At 44.9% G+C, this 18,509-nt stretch overlaps 1 protein-coding gene across 1 annotated transcript in view; it reads right to left on the reverse strand.

Moving 5' to 3' along the window:
- Nucleotides 1-320: 320 nt before the first annotated feature.
- The window catches only part of FREM3 (FRAS1 related extracellular matrix 3), a 49,160-nt gene continuing 30,971 nt past the window's right edge, over nt 321-18,509 (reverse strand). The window contains exons 6-8 of the mRNA XM_084757913.1: nt 7,175-7,426; nt 2,111-2,260; nt 321-938 (exon numbers count right to left, since the gene is read on the reverse strand). Coding sequence (XP_084614039.1) covers nt 709-938; nt 2,111-2,260; nt 7,175-7,426 — 632 coding nt within the window. The 3' untranslated portion in view covers nt 321-708. The remainder of the gene's footprint in view (nt 939-2,110; nt 2,261-7,174; nt 7,427-18,509) is intronic.

Genomic DNA, 18,509 nt, shown 5'->3' on the forward strand with positions numbered 1-18,509 from the left:
CCCCCATGACACTTTTTATCACATTAGTTTATTATCCTTTACACAGAAGAGTGAAAAATAGAAAGTAGCTAGTTTTTTTGATGAAAGCTGTGGCTAGACATCGAAGAATTAGCAAATGAGTTTGGTATTATCTGCAGATTTCAGTTAAGGCACTCATCAAATAATGTGTGTGTGTGTGTGTGTACCTGTGCTTTTCACCCAGCATCAATAGTAAAGAGAATGCTGATTTAAATAGTGACAGTGGTTTTTGCGGGGCAAACAAAAACAAGAAAAGTAACAAGAACACAGCCTCATATATTTTTAAAAGATTTTCTTTATTTATTATTTATACACTATTCTGCCCCCATGTGTGCCTGCAGGCCAGAAGAGAGCAACAGGTCTCATAGATGGTTGTGAGCCACCAAGTGGTTGCTGAGAATTGAACTCAGGACCTTTGGAAGAGCAGACAGTGCTCTTAACCTTTGAGACATCTCTCCAACCTCAGCCTCATGTTTTATTGGCTCAATTCTTTCTTTGTGTGTGTGTATGTGTATGTTTATGAATATATATTTCTATCTTCATGCAGTCACATAAACTATTTGCACACAACACAATGACAGTACAATATATTATCGCAGAGTTGCTAAACTCTGCAATGACACATCATTTTGTGTTAGGAGTCATCTGGGCTTCTGTTCTCCTTTTCAAGTTTTTCTTTAGTCCAAGGAACTATGAGCACTCTGCCTCACAGTCACTGATGCTGTCATTGATGATAATGGTGGTTGTATTTGGCTCTCCAAGCACTGCACCTGTAGGCATCTGGAGAAGTAATTCAAACGTCTCTGGACCCTCAAAGGCAGGCTGTTGTAGGTCGTCAAGGATTGTCACCTGGAGTCTCTGCATACTCACTCCAGGGCTAAACTGCATATTTTGCCTGACGCCAATATAGTCTGTTCCAGCTGGGGTGGGGAGAAGAGAAAAGACAGCATGAGACCATGGTTCTTTATGTAAGTAAAGAGAGCTGCCGTTAGCATTGCAGGCTCTTTAGAGTCAGCATTACCAGAATTGTAATTGTAGTGGATTCCCAGAAGGGGAGATAAATCTCTATATTCTAACAAATATGTAGTTCCTCATCACACACCCACGTGCCACTTCTGACTTCCACAGAGACTCCACTCATTACGTGGAAGAAGGCAGCTTCAACTGGAAATAAAAATTTGTCCTTTAAACTCCACCTTGAAGCTGTGTGTGATGGCACACGCCGTTAATCCCAACATCAGGAAGGCAGAGGCAGGCAGATCTCTGTGAGTTTGAGGCCAGCCTGATCTACAAAATGAGTCCAGGACAGCTAGGGCTGTAGAGAGAAGCCCTGTCTCAAAACAAAACAACTACAAAAGAAAGTAACCTAGATTTGATGAGGCTTCATAACTGTGGTTCAGTGTTGAAACATCCCAATTCAGCTTTGCTCAGCTATGGAGTTTCTGCCATCCCTTGGCTTGTTTTATCCACCATTTTGGCAGGCTGGCTCACCTGACCATTTAGATACTTGGTTACTTACTTTAAAAGACATTAACTATGATGACAGCAGCAATAACAATGGAATAAGATAGAAACCTCTAGCAGCATAAATATACACAGAATTTGAGGAACGGATATTTATATTGTCTCAGGGATCTTTCCAGAAAATAATTAATACTCACAAAGAAAATAAGCTAACTTTATAGTGGAAGAACCTAGCACACACCACTTGATCAGATGATGAGAATTAGATCACCAGACAATGCTTTGAGAACACACTACCATCCCTGTGACATAGCCACGAGGAAACCAGGCAAATCCAAGTTGAGACATTCTGTATATTACAAAAACTAGCTCATCATCTTCAAAGACAACACGTTGATGAACATTAAGGAAAAAGGTGTGGGGGTGGGGTGGAGCGGGATGGCTCAGTCAGCCACATGCTTGCCACTGCCGGCCAGGGCAGACAAAAAAAGATGCTTTTCTTTCCTTTTCTATTGCTGTGATAAAGTACCCTGACCAAAGCACCTTAGGCTAGAAAGGCCTGGCAGGCTGGCCCCTGACAGACCTGACCCCATCATCAACATTAACCTCCTTCCTCCAGCTCTCTCACCTTCTGCTGGCTGTTGCTCTGTCCTCCGAGAGCACACGATGACAGAAGATGCTAGAGAAAGGTCAGTACCTCTTCTCCAGATGGCCACCTCCACGGAGCCAGCACTTTCTTCAACATGGTATTCAGAGTCTCCAAAGTGCAGGGCAGGCTCTAGGGAGGCACCAAAGGACAAACTAAGGGAGGATGTGTTGGCCTCCCAGGTGTGCTTACTGTCTTTACTGGCCCCGTGTGGGCCCGGACATTTGTCACCTCTCAGGTCTCTCAGGGCACACAGGGCCTGCTCAGGGAGAAAACAAAATAAAACCAAAACAAAACCAAACCAAACCAAAACAAAAAACACCCAAAACTCAGAAAGCCAAGCCCTTGGATGACATGCTGGGGTTCTGACCCCCTTTTGGTTGGGGTTCTGCTTGTTGTGGTGATTCTCTTTGAGCTGGGTTGAACTATTTTGATGAATGCTTGCTCTTCAAAGCTTTGATGAGACATTGCTGTGAACTGGGGGCCTGGAGTTACAGCTCTGGAAGCCAGGTTGAGTTTTCTCAAGAAATGATGAAGTCTGAAAGTGTGCTTCTGTAAGAGCCTACTGTTGATAGAGAGAGAAAAGCTTAAGTGTTCAATTTTCCAAATAAAGACTCAGGAACCAGATGCAGAGGTGAATGCCTACTAGCTCAGAGAGGCAGAGAAAACACCTAGTTGATCTTCCTACTCAGCCAACATCCCAGAAGGAGAAAGCCTTTCTCCTTCACACTGTCTTAAATGCCCTTTAACTGAATGTCCCTCCTTCTAGAGTTTTCTAATGTCAACTTGTTGCTTGAACATTGACCCATGGTTGACTTTATTTAGTCCTTGTTTACAGAAAGCTCTTGGGTTAAAGGTGTGTGCTAGGGCTGAGCCACATCACAACAAGAAACAAGTTTTTCCAGTACACAATCTCAAAGCTCACAATGGGATCAACTATCCTGCAACAGCCTACCGAGTTTACACTTGTGGAGATGGCCACTGCAGGCTGATAGCAGGGGTAGCCCGCACCCACAGAAGGGTGCTGAAGTCATCCTCCTTTTCTATATCAAGAATTCCCACCCCACCTCCCTGTTCTTAATCTTGGACATGTTTCTGATACCTCCGAGGTTGGCCAGGACAGAAATCGAGAACTGGAAAAAAAAAAAAGGTATTTTTCTTTAAATTTTTAAAAAGTTTAATGAACTTAGTTACATAAGAACATTTTTAAAAGCCGGGCGTGGTGGCGCACGCCTTTAATCCCAGCACTCGGGAGGCAGAGGCAGGTGGATCGCTGTGAGTTCGAGGCCAGCCTGGTCTACAAAGTGAATTCAGGACAGCCAAGGCTACATAGAGGAACCCTGTCTCGAAAAACCAAAAAAAAAAAAAAAAAAAAAAAAAAGAACATTTTTAAGGTTCTGTTTTTAATTTTTTTATTTATTTATTTTTAATTTCTTCACTTTATATCCCAAATTGTAACCCCATCCCCCACTCCCTCATCTCCTTCTGGTACCACCTTCCCTCCCTCTTCCCTCCTCCTCCCTAGTCCTCAGAAAGAGGGAGCCCCCTCACCAACCATCTGACCTCAGCCTGTTAAGTCTCTTCTGGACTGCAGGCATCCTCTTCCTCTGATTCCTGGCCTGACCACCCAGCCAGGGGGAAGTGATCAATAAGTGGGAAACAGAGCCCATGGAGGCCAGTTTTTATTTTATTTTATTATTATTAGGATTTGTTTGTTTGTTTGTTTTGTTTTTGTTTTTGTTTCGAAGCAGAGTCTCTCTTCTGTGTTAGCCTTGGCTGTCCTGGGCTAGCTTTTTAGACCAAGCTGGCCTCTTTTAAATGTAAGCTATACAATGTGCTTTGAGTATAGCTCCGCCTTCCCTGCTACTGTCTCCTTTTGTACCCTGCCCCCTCCATGGTAACCTGATTAACTTGCTTAAACTCTAAAGCCCCTCTGTTGAGAGCTACTTAAGTTCCTAGCGTAACTGTGGCTCCTCTGTTAACACCTGCTTTCACTTCTAGCCTATCAGAAGCCATTTTTCCTCCAGCCTTCCATTTTGATCATAAAATAAGATTACATTCAAGTTCTCAGGCTCTACCTGCCTGGAAGCTTGAATAGCCTTTTACTTACAATTCAATCCTTGTTGAACCTTCTGCTTGAATTAATGACTTATGTTCTACTTAAATAAAATTACAACATCCTGTTACGTTCCTTTCTCCCAGAACCAGGGGGAACTGAAAAGTCCCTAAGCCTATAGCCTAGCCAATTGGCTTAAAATGCTTTGTCTAGCTCCCTGGATGCAATGTACTCAGAACAAAATCGATTCTTCTGTTTAGCTAATCAAAATGATATAATGTTGCCCTCCTCCTTGCTTCCCACCTGGTTATCTGGTTACAATTTTTTGCCTGCTTTAAAAACAGACTGGTGTCACAGGCTCCTGAGTCCACTGTGTCCCTGGCCATGGTCAGTCTTGGGGTGTGGCATCTTAATAAAGCATCAATCTCTCACTGACATTGGGTGCTTGAGTGGGTTGTGTGACAACTCTCGTATTATATCACCGGCAATCTGTTTTGTCCCCATAGACAGTTTCTCCTCTAGTTTCCTGTCTGTACACATAAGACTTTATGGATCTGCAAGGAAGGTCTTTCTTGACAGACATATCATGGTGCTGATCCTCTCTGGCCTTGGATGGACAAAAACCCAATTTGTTTATTGTAAAAACTTTATGGCATCTTTAGAAGCCTGTCACTGCCATAGTTGGGTGTCATTCTTCTGTGGTTTCTTGATATGGATGAAATGTCACCATTTTGATTGCTCACCTATCAGTCCCTCTCAAAGCCTGTAAGAATTTGGTGATGCCATCTACTGAAAGTGTCTTTGCCTCTAGGATGGCACATTTGGACCAGACCAGCTGTGTTAACCCGGTGTGGTAACCCTCCTTTTGCATCAGTAGACTCTGTGAGGACTGTACAATCCTAGCACAACCAAAACACATGCCCCTGGGAAGCCTATGAGGGATTTTATCGATCAGATTATTGGAAGCAGGAAGACCCACCCTAATTGTGGGCTGCACATTCTGGTGGCAGCCCTGAGGAAAAGACATGGGAAGAAGGACACTTGGCTTTGTACCTGCTTGCGCTTGCTCTCACTGGAAAGTTCATCTCCACTGCTGCTGCTCCATTCCTTATCTGATATGAGAACCAGTGTAGGATTCCAATGTAGACTACTAGATACTTTGAGTATCCAATTTGATGATGTTTTGCTCTCTCTCATTTGTTATTTATTCTTTCATTTTGGTTTGTGGTGTATTTAATAAATCTACTCATTCAAAGACAGAAACTATGATATGGCTATGATAGAACCTTCTCTGGACTGTACAAAACATACCCTTCCTTTCCCCAATCCCACTCCAACGCTGAAGAAACATCACAGAAGAGAGAGTTGACAGAATGCAGGAGGGGCTGGAGAATTGGCTTAGTGGTCAATAAACACAGACTGTTCTCCCTGTAGATATGAGTTCTGTTGCCAGAAATCACCTTATTGGCTCATTAACTGTCTATAACTCCAGTTCCAGGGGCTCTGGTGTCCTTACTGGCCTCTGAGGACACCAGGAATTCCTTTGATGGGCAGGCAAGTATGCAGGCAAGACACATATACATTAAAGAATAGATAACGTAAGCCTGGAGGGTGTGGAAGAGAGATGTAAAGAGCTGCCCTCTGAACTTGATATGACCATTGCACCATTGTAGAGGACCCAGGATCTATTCCCAGCACCCATATGGCATTTCACATCTATCTGTAACTCTAGTTTCAGGGTTTTTGATACTTTCACACAGATATATATGCAGATAAATCACCAACAAACATAAAATAAAAATAAATTACTAATAAAAACAAATAAACAAAATAAAATCCAAGATGATGGAGACCTAAGGCAGCAACACTGAGCTTGCTATGTCTTATCATATTGGGATGAGGGAGTTGGTGCTGAGGAGTAGGGAACCCCTTCATTTTTGACCAAATTTCAGTTGGACTTCCCAGAGATCAGGAGCTCTAGGAAGGGGACCAGATGCCTGCAGGTGTAGCTTTATAGTCCCTCATGTCACTTTAAGACTCCTTATGATGTTAGGGCCTTAAATGTTTGGCATGGGACCTTCCAAACCTTACATGACTCCTTGGATGGAGTGTGTATCAGGCACTAAACCAGGAAGAATGGATACTACACTTGATCTTAGCCAAAAGGCCAAGAAGCAATTACATGACTCCTTGGCCTACACTGATTTTTTATTTTCCTTTTTAGAATAAAGTCATACACAAAATCTTCTACTTTGGCCTTGGTGTTGGTTGAGTCTACATACAAGACTCAAAAGATAGCCTGTAAGCCCTACCCACCCAAGGACCAGGTAACTTACTGGACTTCTGGGAGTTGTAAGCTTCCCCTACCCAAGGACCAGGCAACTTTCAGGGATGCTGAGAGCTTGGAAACTACCAAAACCCAAAGGAAAAATACAATGGCCCAACCGATTTGTCCTTAAATAGCCCCTACATCACGTGTCTCATTACTACTCAGCTGGGAATTCCAGGAAGAGATGCAGAGCAAAGCTCACCCTGGTCAGTATTTAATTAAAGCTTGCTTCAAATTTGGCTCAGAATTGTGGAACCGATTTTTTCTCTTCTGAATGTCAGGATTAACACACATGTGGGAAGCTATGTGTATGAAGGTAATAGGGACTGGCATAGTACCTCTGTTGATAGAGTGCTTGCCTATTTCACACACACACACACACACACACACACACACACACACACACACACACACACAGCTCTGGGTTCAATCCCCAGCACTGCACAGACCAGGTATGGTGGTTTACATCCTTAATCCTAGTGGTCAGGAGCTAGAGATAGGATCAGAAGTTGAAGGCCATCCATGGCTATAGAGTGAGTTTGAGGGCAGCCAGGGCTACATGGGAGCTACATGTGGCTCCCATAAAAATTGTCTAATTACCTTACAACTGTGAGACCAAAGGATGAGCTGAGCCATTGCGTAGAGCTGAAAGAGGACTTACCGTCATCTCTGTCATAAAGGATTGTTACCCTGGCGCTGGGGAACTTGCCTCCCAGCTGCCCTCCCACTGGCAGGCTCAGTGCAACGACGAAGGACTCCTCCTCTTCATAAAGAAAGTCATTGATGATCAGGACCTGGCACGTCTTCTCCGTCTCATCTTTTTCAAAGTGGAGCGTACTGGTGTTATCCTCTGGTCTTGAGACATAATCTGACAAAGATAACTCGGTGGAAGGAATTGTGCCGGTGGCAGAACCTGCAGGTGTGTGAAGAAAAACGGAAGGAGAAAAGAAACCGAATTCCTGATGGGGATGTCTTCCTGGTTCATCAAACTATTTGTAAACAAGAGCCTTCCTTCTCACAAGCATTAATATTGCAGGTGGAAGGCTTTCAACACAGATTACTATTTTGACATGGTGTGTATCTACTGGTCTTTAAGCAGGTGCCTGGTCCAAAGGTTATCCCACCCCTCACCCCCAGTAAAAGGGCAGGCCCACTGACGGGTTCCAAAACTGAGTCTAGCCCCAAGCTTAACCTAGACAAGAGAAGAACTTCTGGCTACTGGATTTAAAAAAAAAAAAAGCCAGCATTACTTAAGAAGGTGTGAAGGGAGCCCCCCCATCTGCCAAAAGGAGCCATTTCCCTGACCTCTGACAGAAGGGACACATGGATCTGTTGGCATCACTATGGCTGCATTTCAAAGGCCATGCTGGTCTCCAGGCTCCCTCGGTCCCTCCCCACAAGTACTTGTTATATATTTCACAGTCCACATGGCCTCCGCAGGCTTCCCTCCTCCCCGACACCCTTTCGTTCTCTTTATAACAGCAGGGTTCTCTCCCCACCCCCCCACCCCCCGCCTCCGTGCTCGGCTGTTATTTCTACCCTCTTCTCACTCTCCATCTTTTGCTAGTCTCCTCTTTCCCTCAAATAACGCTGCCTGTGCTCTTTCTGTTTCTATTTCTCTCTATTCTGGACTCTTCCAGTGTCTCAGGATATTTTCTCTCTCTCTCTTCTTTAACCACATCACTGGGTGGTCACGCTGTCAAGTTGTTTCTTTCCTCAGCCTCCTCACAAACAGAAGGACATATTTAGTAAGGTTTGCTTAGATTAGGCATTGCATGAGCTGAAGACAATAGGACAGAGGTTACAACTGGTTTAGCCTTACTCTTACATTAACAAATGAGACAGTAGCGAGGCAGAGGCAGGAGGACCAGGAAATCTATGGTATGGTAAGTGCATAGTGTTTTTCCATTCTTCCTATGCCATAATCTGTCACTCACACTGTGATTAGAATTCCCTGCATGCTGACATCATACACACATGTATGCAGTGTGTGTCAGTTTGCAAACAGTGCAGGATCTATCAGGAGATTTTTAGCTTGTAGTCAATGCACTTTATATGTGCGTGAATTTTTAGATTTTTGTTTTTGTTTTTTTAATTTTAAAGTGTGTGTGTGTGTGTGTGTGTGTGTGTGTGTGTGTGAGAGAGAGAGAGAGAGAGAGAGAGAGAGAGAGAGAGAGAGAGAGAGAGAGAGACATGAGTGCAGTTCCCATGGAGACCAGAAGAGGGCATCTGATCATCTGGAGCTGGAGTTAGAATGGATTGTGAGCTGTCTGAGGGATACTAGGAGCTGAACTTGGGTCTTCTGAAAGAGCAGAATGGGCATGTTCTTAGCTGCCAAGCCTTCTATCTAGACCTATTTTACAGTTTATCCAACAATTCACTTGTGTTAAGGTTTCTCACTGTAGGGGCTGGAGAGGTGGCTCAGTGGTTAAAGGCACTGGCTGCTCTTCCAGAGGACTTGGGTTTAATTCCCAGCAACTACATGGTAGGTTATGGTTGTCTGTAACTCCTGTTCCAGGGGATCTGACACCCTCACACAGACATCCGTGCAGGCAAAACACCAATGCACATGAAATACAAATACAGAAATTATTTTTAAAAAGAAAGAAAATATTTTTAAAAAGATTTACCAGGACAATGAACAACTTGATAAATTTGGATAAGTCCAAATACTATGTAACTAGCAACATAACTGTAACATATACTATGTAACTAGCAACATAACCGTAACATAGAACACTTTTTATCCTCCCACAAATGCAGACTTAGACTTCTTGCAATCCCTCTTCCTCTTGTCTTCCAGACTGAAGAAACCACGGATCTGTTTTGTGTCTCTATATCTTTATTTGACATCATAAGAATTCCATATAAATAGAAAAACATACCATGTAGTCTTGTGTGTCTTGGCTCTTTTATTTACCACAGTGCTTTGAGACATCTCTCTATCATGGCTTTGTTTCCATTTATCGCTGATTTTTGCTCCCTGTCAGGTCCGAAGGAAATTCCAACCCCAAGCTCCAAAAGGCGGCCAAAAATACCCAGAATGAGATCAATCTGGGCTATAGGAGGCTTTCTGGTGGCTAGACAAAAGCCAGCATTCCTCAGGAACCTGTGACACTGGTTCCCATCTGCCAAAAGGAGCCATTTGCCTGATCTCTGGCAGCCTCCCTATCCCTGGCACCTATCAGCGTATCAAAGCACAGGCTGGCTCCCTCAGGGTCACAGGTACCTGTTACACATTTCAGAGTCCATGCTGGCATCCTAGCCCCTCTCACCTGCTCCCCTCTCTAAACTCCATCCAGCTCATGGGTTTCTCCCACACTACTCATTCTCCTGATAACCCGGCTAGTCTCATTATGGCCTCTCTGTGCTCTGAGCCTGCTTCTCTCATTAGGTTCTCTCTGCTCTGTCCCCCACTATATTTCCCCCTCTCACAGAGAAGCCTTGGCCACGTCTAGTCTCCTGGCATTGTTCACGCTACTTCCTGCTTTCTCTGCTCTAGACTTTTCCAGATGCCTCTGGCTGTTTTCTCTCCCATATCTACAATTAAAAAAAAAAAAAAAAGAGAGAGAGAGGGAGAGAGGAAAAAAACCTTCCTCTTAACCATACCATGAAGTGATCATATCATTATTTTATACAACTGCACAGATTTAGAGTAAAAATTGTGACAAATTGTTGTAATAGTTTATGATTTAAGCAGACCACATCAAAGACAGTAAAATGTCTCAATCCAGTTGACAAGGAACTTTGGAAAAGAGTGAACATCTACTATTACACTTCCTTTAGTAAGAAGTAGTGGATATAACTAACGCAAGCCAGTAAGCAGCATTCCTTCGTGGTTCTGTCTCAGCGCCTGCCTCCAGGTTCCTGCCGGTAATTCCTGCCCTCACTTCTCTTAAGGATGGACTATAAACTTTAAGCTGAAATAAACACTTTTCTCCCCAAGCTGTTTTTGCTTAGTGTTTTATCACAGCGACAGGAAGCATATTCAAACTCCAGGCCATGTTTAGAAGACAGTACATCACACTGCTCAATGCCTCCCTCAGCTCTTCCGCTGTCTCTGTCTTCGCCTCTGCTGTGTTCCCTGAGCCTGGTAGCTGTGCTATCGATGCCTTATGTAGGGCTGAGCTTTCAATAGTCAGTTATTCTCAGCACTTCTACAAGTTATGAGACTCGGCAGTAATGGCTGTCCACTCCACCAATGCTTCCTATGTTGAATATTTATTGCTAATATTTCTTAGGATTTTCTTTTCTTTCTTTCTTTCTTTCTTTCTTTCTTTCTTTCTTTCTTTCTTTTTTTTTTAGGACTGGAGAGTCCTCTTGGCTCTCAAACAACCCCAGCAGGTGTTTGATTCTGAATGGCTGTGTTGTCTAAGAACTGCTAAGCCAAAGCCAATCCATTTTCTAATCTTCTAGGTTTGCTTTTGTTTTCTTTGTGTGTGTGTGTGTGTGTGTGTGTGTGTGTGTGTGTGTGTGTGTGTGTGTTTCTTTTCTTTCTTTCTTTTTTTTTTAAACTTTTTGGTTTTGGTTTTTTTTTTTTTTTTTTTTTTTGGTTTTTTTTGGGGACAGGATCTCAGGCTGACCTCAGCCTCATCAGTAGCTGAAGATGACCTTGAACTTCTGATTTCCCTCCTCCAGCTCCTGAGTACTGGGTACTGCAGGCTTGTACTACCATGTCCAGTCCATGCAGTGCTGGGGGTTGGGCCCAGGACTTTGTGCTCACCAAGAATGTATTCTATCCACAGAACTACACCCCCACCCAGGCCTACCTATGGAACTATTTGGGTAGGTATATGGGCTAGTCAAGACCACAGGATATTGCCATTGATATAAATTAAAAGTTTAATTATGTCAGTAGCAATTTAAGCTGGAGAGGAAGGCCTATGATTGGACAAAGACAGGGAAGTGAGTGGGGAAAGGGGGCAGATCGAGACCTTCAAGTCCTTGCAACGTCTGTTCTCAGTGCTTGGCCAGCGAGCCCCTCTGAGGTGCTTTATACTACAGTGCAAGCAAAGCTAGGCACCTTGGCTTTTCTGTGCTGAAAGAAAGTGAGGAAACCTATCAAGAGTCCAAAACAATGTCAGAAACAGAAACAGTATACTCTGCTCCAACAACAACAAAATCCTTCAAAATTCAAAAACAGAAACCTAGGGCTTTTCAGCTTAGAAACTGGTCTCTCCCAGGAGCAGATGCAGGCCTGGCACTGCAGGAGGAGCCGGGCCTGGCCTGGGGCACCTTCCACAAGCAAACATGGAACCGGAGGGAAGACACCTGGGAGCAGCAGGAGGGTCTTAAATTGGCACTGGTCCATGGATTGAATGAAGCCTCCAGAACTTTCACAGCTTTAGACCCAAATTTATGGCAAAAGGTCTTAGATATAAAATGTCATCACTACCAAGATGGTTTTCAAATCAAAGGCCGATTTCAAAATAACTGTGGAAGTGAAATCAAGATTCTGGGAGGAGAAGACAGCTACTCACCCAAGAGCTGGTGAACACAGAACTTAGTTCACCCCTAACAGACCCACAGAAGACGAACTTTGAAAAGATCTGCCTAGTAAGTACTTGAGGTAAAAGAGAAAGTTGGTCTCTGGCTTCCCGCAAACCAAAGCTGCAGCCAAATACATCAACCTCACAGGAACGTGTAGAGACCGGGTGTTCACAACCCTCCCTACCTCTCATCAAGACACTGAGGAACATGGCCAATCAGAGAAGTGGGGCCATGTCCACCCCGTATGTTTTATTGTAGGGTCTGGTTCAACTGGATAAAGCCAATCATTAACTTCCTACGTGCGTACTAAGTTTCAGGCTGACCAAAAACCACAGGATGACTCAATACTACTCCTATCCCTCTGGCTTTGTGGTTTGCTTTCATTGACCATTTATTTCTTCCAAGGAGAGTACCTTCCTAACAACAAAGTGGCCGATAAGTAGGAGACAGATGAGATCTGTTTGATGAACAAAGTAGGGCCGAGAACTATCTAATTAGCAAGTCTCTATACAAAGCATCATTGAACCGAAAACATTTCCCTGTAGAGCTCTCAGGGGGACATTTGTTAATATCTGGCAACATTTCAGAGAGTCACAGCTGGAGAGGGTGGGTGGATGCTACTGGGTGCTAACATCTGGAGGCCAAGGATGTTAGCATCATATTCTACAAACAACAATTCTCCTCTGACCCTGAGGACTGAGACAGTGCATGTATGTACCATTTAGCTTGAGCTGTTCAGAATCAAGCACGAAGACAAAGCACTTGAGACATATTTTGAAGATTTTCCTGTTTTTGTGTTTGGCTGTATCTCCACATATGGACAATCCTATAGCCTGTTCTTTTAGATTTTCTCTTAAGAGACTAGGGAGATGGCTCAGTGGGTAACAACACTTGTTTTGCAAGCAAGGGGACTTGAGTGTGAATCCTCAAGACCCATGTAAAAGGCTAAGCGTGGCTGCACATGCCTGTAACAGCAGAGCTTGGGGGACAGAGTTCACTGGATCCTAAGAGCTCACTGGCCAGTCAGCCTTGCCGAAGTGTTTGCTTCTGCTTCCGCGAGAAACCAGGCAGCAAGTGATAGAGAAAAACACCTGGTGTCCTGCTCTCACTTCTGTACGCACATGCATGGCACACACATTGCACACACCTGTACATTTGTATACATGTAACACAGGGATACACACACACACACACACACACACACACACACACACACACACACACACACACAGAGGTTCTATCCTGAAAATACCAGATACAGTCAGATGTATGTAGAATTTTTAATAATTCTAAGTTTAATTTACTTTTACTCTTAAAATTAAAAAAAAAAAACCTTTGCTGTTACCATCAGTGTGTGTGAGAAATATGCATGTGTGTGGGCACAGCACATGGGGAGGTCAGAGGATGATCTTGGAGTTAGTTCTTTCTTTCTACCATGACATGGGTCCTGGGGGCAAACTCAGGCTGTCAGGGTTGAGTGGCAAGTGATTTTACCCTTTGAGCCTCTTTGCAAGCCCTGAGCTTATTCCTTTTTGGGACTTGAAAAGTGAAAAGAAAATAAGGTGGACAGCAACGCTCCATAAGGAAGTCTCCTCTTCTTCCTCCTCCTCCTCTTCTTCTTCCACTTCTCTTTTGTTTTTTGTTTTATGTAAAAGTAACTTTTTTTCTCCTGGTTCAACTATTTTCTGGGAGGCTCACTACCTCCTTCTGCTAACCTAGGCTTGGTCCTGGAAGCTTCTAGCCAAGTACAATCTAACCTGAGCCTGGAATGTTTTCAGCCTCTGAGACTTACTGCTTAATAAGCTCACCCTTACTTGTTCTTTCTGAACTCTGGGCTGGCTGGTTCAACTCAGCTGTTCTGGCTCAAACTCTTTCCCAGCTGATTTATTTAATATGGCTTCTCTCTTGGCCTGAATTGGGCTGCTTGGTCTGGAGCTAACTCAGAAGTCTGCCCTAATCTTTTAGCTTCTTCTAAGTTCCTGGCTCATTCCATCTTCACCTGAACACTCCTCTCTCTCTCTCTCTCTCTCTCTCTCTCTCTCTCTCTCTCTCTCTCTGCCACCCATCTCTCTATTCCTGTCTTAGTAAAATCTGCCTCTTCTCTCTGTAAAACTGCCTCTTAAGTAGCTTCCTTTTCCTCTCTCTTGTCCCAAGAGTTGGGCGTATCTTATTCTGTCAAATATTCTCTGATTCATCACCTTTTCTGCCCCTCAATTAAACATCACTTTCAAACATGGGTGCTTCTTTCTACAAACTAACTTCTTTGTTTGGGAATAAAGGCCTGTACCACCACGCCTGGACCCAAACTTTTCTTTTCCTGATACTTGCTCTATTCCAGGCTGGCCTTGAACTCTGATCTGTTTGCCTCTGCCTCCTGGATTAAAGACATGTTTGCATTCCAGCAGAATCACACAGACCTGGATGATCTTCGGATGTGCTCTCTTGCCAGAACAGCCATGTTCTGAATTAACATTCCTCTACGGTTTTGTTTTTGTTTGTTTTGGTTTTTTGAGACAGAGTTTCTCTATGTAGCCTTGCTGTCCAGGAACTCATACTATAGACCAGGCTGGCCTTGAACTCAGAGATCTGCCAGCTAGGATTAAAGGTGTGCGCCACTGCCCAGTGAAGTCTTCCTTCTTTGCCAGCTGATTTCAGGAGCATGTACTCAATTCCAAAGGGCCCAGTGTGCCTATGAAAGATCACATAAGCCTTAACTGAGGAAGTGTTTGGTGGCTGGGGGGTGTAACAAATGCACTCCTGAAATGTGAACCCTTAGCTGTACTTCTTCTGGTGTGACGGCTAAATGTTTGCAGTCAACTTGACTACATCTGGGACGAACTATGATACAGAAATGGAAGGCACACTTGTGGTCTGGATCTTGAGGCGGGAAGGCACACCTCCAGCACCTTTTGCTGGAAACCCATATAAGGAGAATGGAAGGATGGTTTTGTTCTTTGCCTGCTTGCCTTTGCCTTGCTAGCATATCCAGTCCTCCACTGGCCTTGGAGCTTACTTCTTCAGGATTCCCGCACATGCAGAAGACCAGCTGAGACACCCAGCCTTAGAGGACGGAGAAATGACTAGATTTCTGGACTTTCCACTCACTGCCAGCCATTGTTGTTGTATTAGTCGAATACATTCCATATATATGTATATGTGGCAAATAGATAGATAGACGAACACTTCTGGTGTCCCTGATATGCTGCGTCCATAATCAGAGGGCCTCCCAGAATTCAGTGCAGTGAGGTCATACCTGGAGCAGTATGGTAGAGCACATGTAATGCTGAGCTGGAAGGGTGTCTCCCAATCCTCCCTCCCCCTGGAAATGAACTGGGAATCGGGGAGTACCGCTCTGTGAGTCAGCTGGCAGAGGTGGTGGTGAAGGTGGGAGTTGCCTCCCTGGGAGTGTGGAGGACCAAACTCAAATTGAGCTTTTCACAAAACTCCCCTGCAGAATGTGACTTCCTATTAGGTCTCCATATTTAAAAAACGTTTTCAGAAAACTCCATGCCTGCTGGTCACATAGCACAGAATGCCTGGTGCGTGAACCTGGACTCTAGACAAAATTTATTTTCCTGCCTGTGGTTAAAACAAGGAAGCAGATAACAGGGTCACTTTTCTCCCTAGCGCATGGCATGCGTACATGGTATGTGTGAAAGCACCCAACCCTTGTGTGTTGAGGGGGGGAGGAATGGTCTGGTGTATTTTAATGCTAATTACTGCTTACTGTCTCTGTGATTTACCTTTTGCTTAATAAAAGCCATCCCACCTGGGCAGGGCAGGAGATAGGTGGGGCTAGGAGAGAGAGAGGAATCCTGGGAAGAAGAAGGACCGCCATCAGGAGAAGGAGAGAGACCTGAAGGGAAGAGAGGAAGGCCGCCATGGGTTAGCTGGAGAAGAAGCACATGCCGCTGGCGTGGATGGAGAATCCGGCCCAGATGAAGAACATGAGCAAGTATATGGGATTATGGTTGGGAGGTGGCTTGATAGACGTTATTGGCAGCAGATGGCATGGGATTGAGGCAGAGATCCCGTGTCTGCCCCACTATGGGAGGCAGTTTAGAGATTGAGATCTGCCCTGCCCCAGGTTAACTAAGGCTGTCTTAAAATATAACAAGTGTCTGTGTCTAGATTGATTGCTAGCTGGGCCTACAGATAATACATGTAATTTTAAAAAGGATACTTGTGTAATTGTGGGAACTGCCAAATGTCTCACATGGAAGGCCACTGTAGCCCTTCATCTCGCTCTGCCCACCACATGGACTTCAATATCTCAGAGCTTGAAATTTCAAGGTAGCCATTTCAGCCTTTTCAAAAGTTTAAAATAAACGTTTATCAATTAACAATGAATAAAATCAGCAGGGGTTGCAGGAGCTGTTGAGTGGTTGGATGGAGGGAAGATACATCTTATTAATAAACCACAAATACTGACTGGGACTCTGGGTAAGTGACACAGGCCATTGGCTCTATATTATGATTGGGGATGACTCTGCAGGCCGCTTTGGCAAAGGGTTTCCATTTGCCTCCCATTGTCGCCCTCTGACGTTCGGTTGTGATCCGACCACTTGGCTGGATTTAGAATCATCACGGAAACAAATCTTGGCACGTCTGGGACAGATTTAGAACAGGTTTCTCTAAGTGGAAAGACCTACAAGGGTGCGTGCTACCATTCCGTGGGCTAAGGTCCTAGATGCCATCAAAAGGAGATGAAGGGAATGCTAGCCGTTCCTTCTCTGCTTCCTGATGGCACATGCAGTGGGACCAGTGGCCTCATGCTCCTGCCTCCGAGCCTTCCACACCACAATGGACTGTATCCTGGAACTGTGAGCCAAGACAAAGCCTTCTGTCCTCACGGGGCTTCCGTCAGGTGCCCTCTCACAACAGCGAGGAAGTAACTAGCGCACCCTTCTTTCCTGGTGGGAGTATTCCCTATCACTTTCAGAAAAAGCTGTGGAGGTTTGGTACTAAAACAAAGCATAAGGGGCCAGGCGTGGTTGTGCACGCCTTTAATCCCAGCACTTGGGAGGCAGAGGCAGGTGAATTGCTGTGAGTTCGAGGCCAGCCTGGTCTACACACTGAGTCCAGGACATCCAAGACTACACAGGGAAACCCTGTCTCAAAAACCAAAAAAACAAACAAACAAACAAAAACAAAGCATAGGAATGTTTTTTGTTTGTTTTGTTTTTGGAGAGAGAGAGAGAGAGAGAGAGAGAGAGAGAGAGAGAGAGAGAGAGTGTGTATGTAGAGGACCAAGTTGGAAAGAACTAAATCTTCATGGTTTGTATATCAACAAACAGGGGGGCGGGGATTTGGAGACAGACTGCATGACTGGACAGTGGCTGAAGCACACATAAAACCCAGACTACAGGGCTGAGGAGATGGCTCAGAGTGCTTGCTGTACAAGTGTGAGGACCTGAGTTCAAATCCCATACAAACTCACATACAAAAACCTCAGAGTATGTTTATAATCTCAGCACTGTGGAGGCCAGAGACAGGAGCATCACCGGGACTTGCTGACCCAGCTCCCTTCAGTAAGTGAATAAGGTGGCAAGTGATAGAACACACAACTTGATATCATTTTCTCGCCTCCACGTGTCCATGGGTACATGAATCATACACACACACACACACACACACAGACACACACACACACACACACACACACACACACACACACGAGAAACCCTCATATGTAAATAAGTACCTCCCCGTAACTCCCAGAACACTGGGGACCAGTGAGCCCAGCTTTCATACTTTTTACCTTCTCTTCTCACTTAGGAAGAACCAGAGAAACCCAAATGTGCTCTCCTAACCAGTCACACAGGGCACCCCATCTCTCACACCGGCTTCAGCTTCCCCACGCCATCAGCCTCGACTTAGGCCACGCCCGACACCTTCCGCTTCTCCCCGCTATGTCGCGTTCCTGTTCTCCCTGCCAAAGGCGCGAGGCAGGCTTCCTTGCTGACGTCAGAACCGAACAAGACCCTTTTCTTATTCCCACCCGGGTGGTTTTCGTTTAGTTCCTCATTCTGTTTGGTGTACAAGTCTAATCCATCCCAGAGCATGCACCTAAGGGGCAGGATGCAGGACAGGGGCATTTTCTCCCTGTATAGATATATATTTGGAGAAACCAGAAAGAACGGGGCCACATGTAGAGGTGTGAGAACTCCAGATCTCAAAGCTGGAGTTACTTATAGTTCTAAGACTGGAGGGAAGAAGAGAGACAGAGTGGCTTAGACTATCCTACAGTGTTGCTCTGAAGCCACGCAGACCAGTGGAGGCAGGAATGCCTTGCTTATATTCCCCGTTAGTTCACAGAAACTGCGTCATCCGAGGGTCTCACTGGGTTCTCACAGTGCAACGTGGAGAGCAGGCTTTCTTGTTCCAGTGTTGAGCACATTCTTCTCCGCTTGACGGTGACTAGCTAGCTGGGGGCACTCAGAGCACTGGAGCAGAGGGAAACCGCAACCCACGGGCCGTGCCTGAGCCTGGTGCTCGATGCCCTG

Source organism: Acomys minous (genome assembly GCF_964271855.1).
Source record: "Acomys minous genome assembly, chromosome: 14".
NCBI classification, from domain to species: Eukaryota; Metazoa; Chordata; class Mammalia; order Rodentia; family Muridae; genus Acomys; species Acomys minous.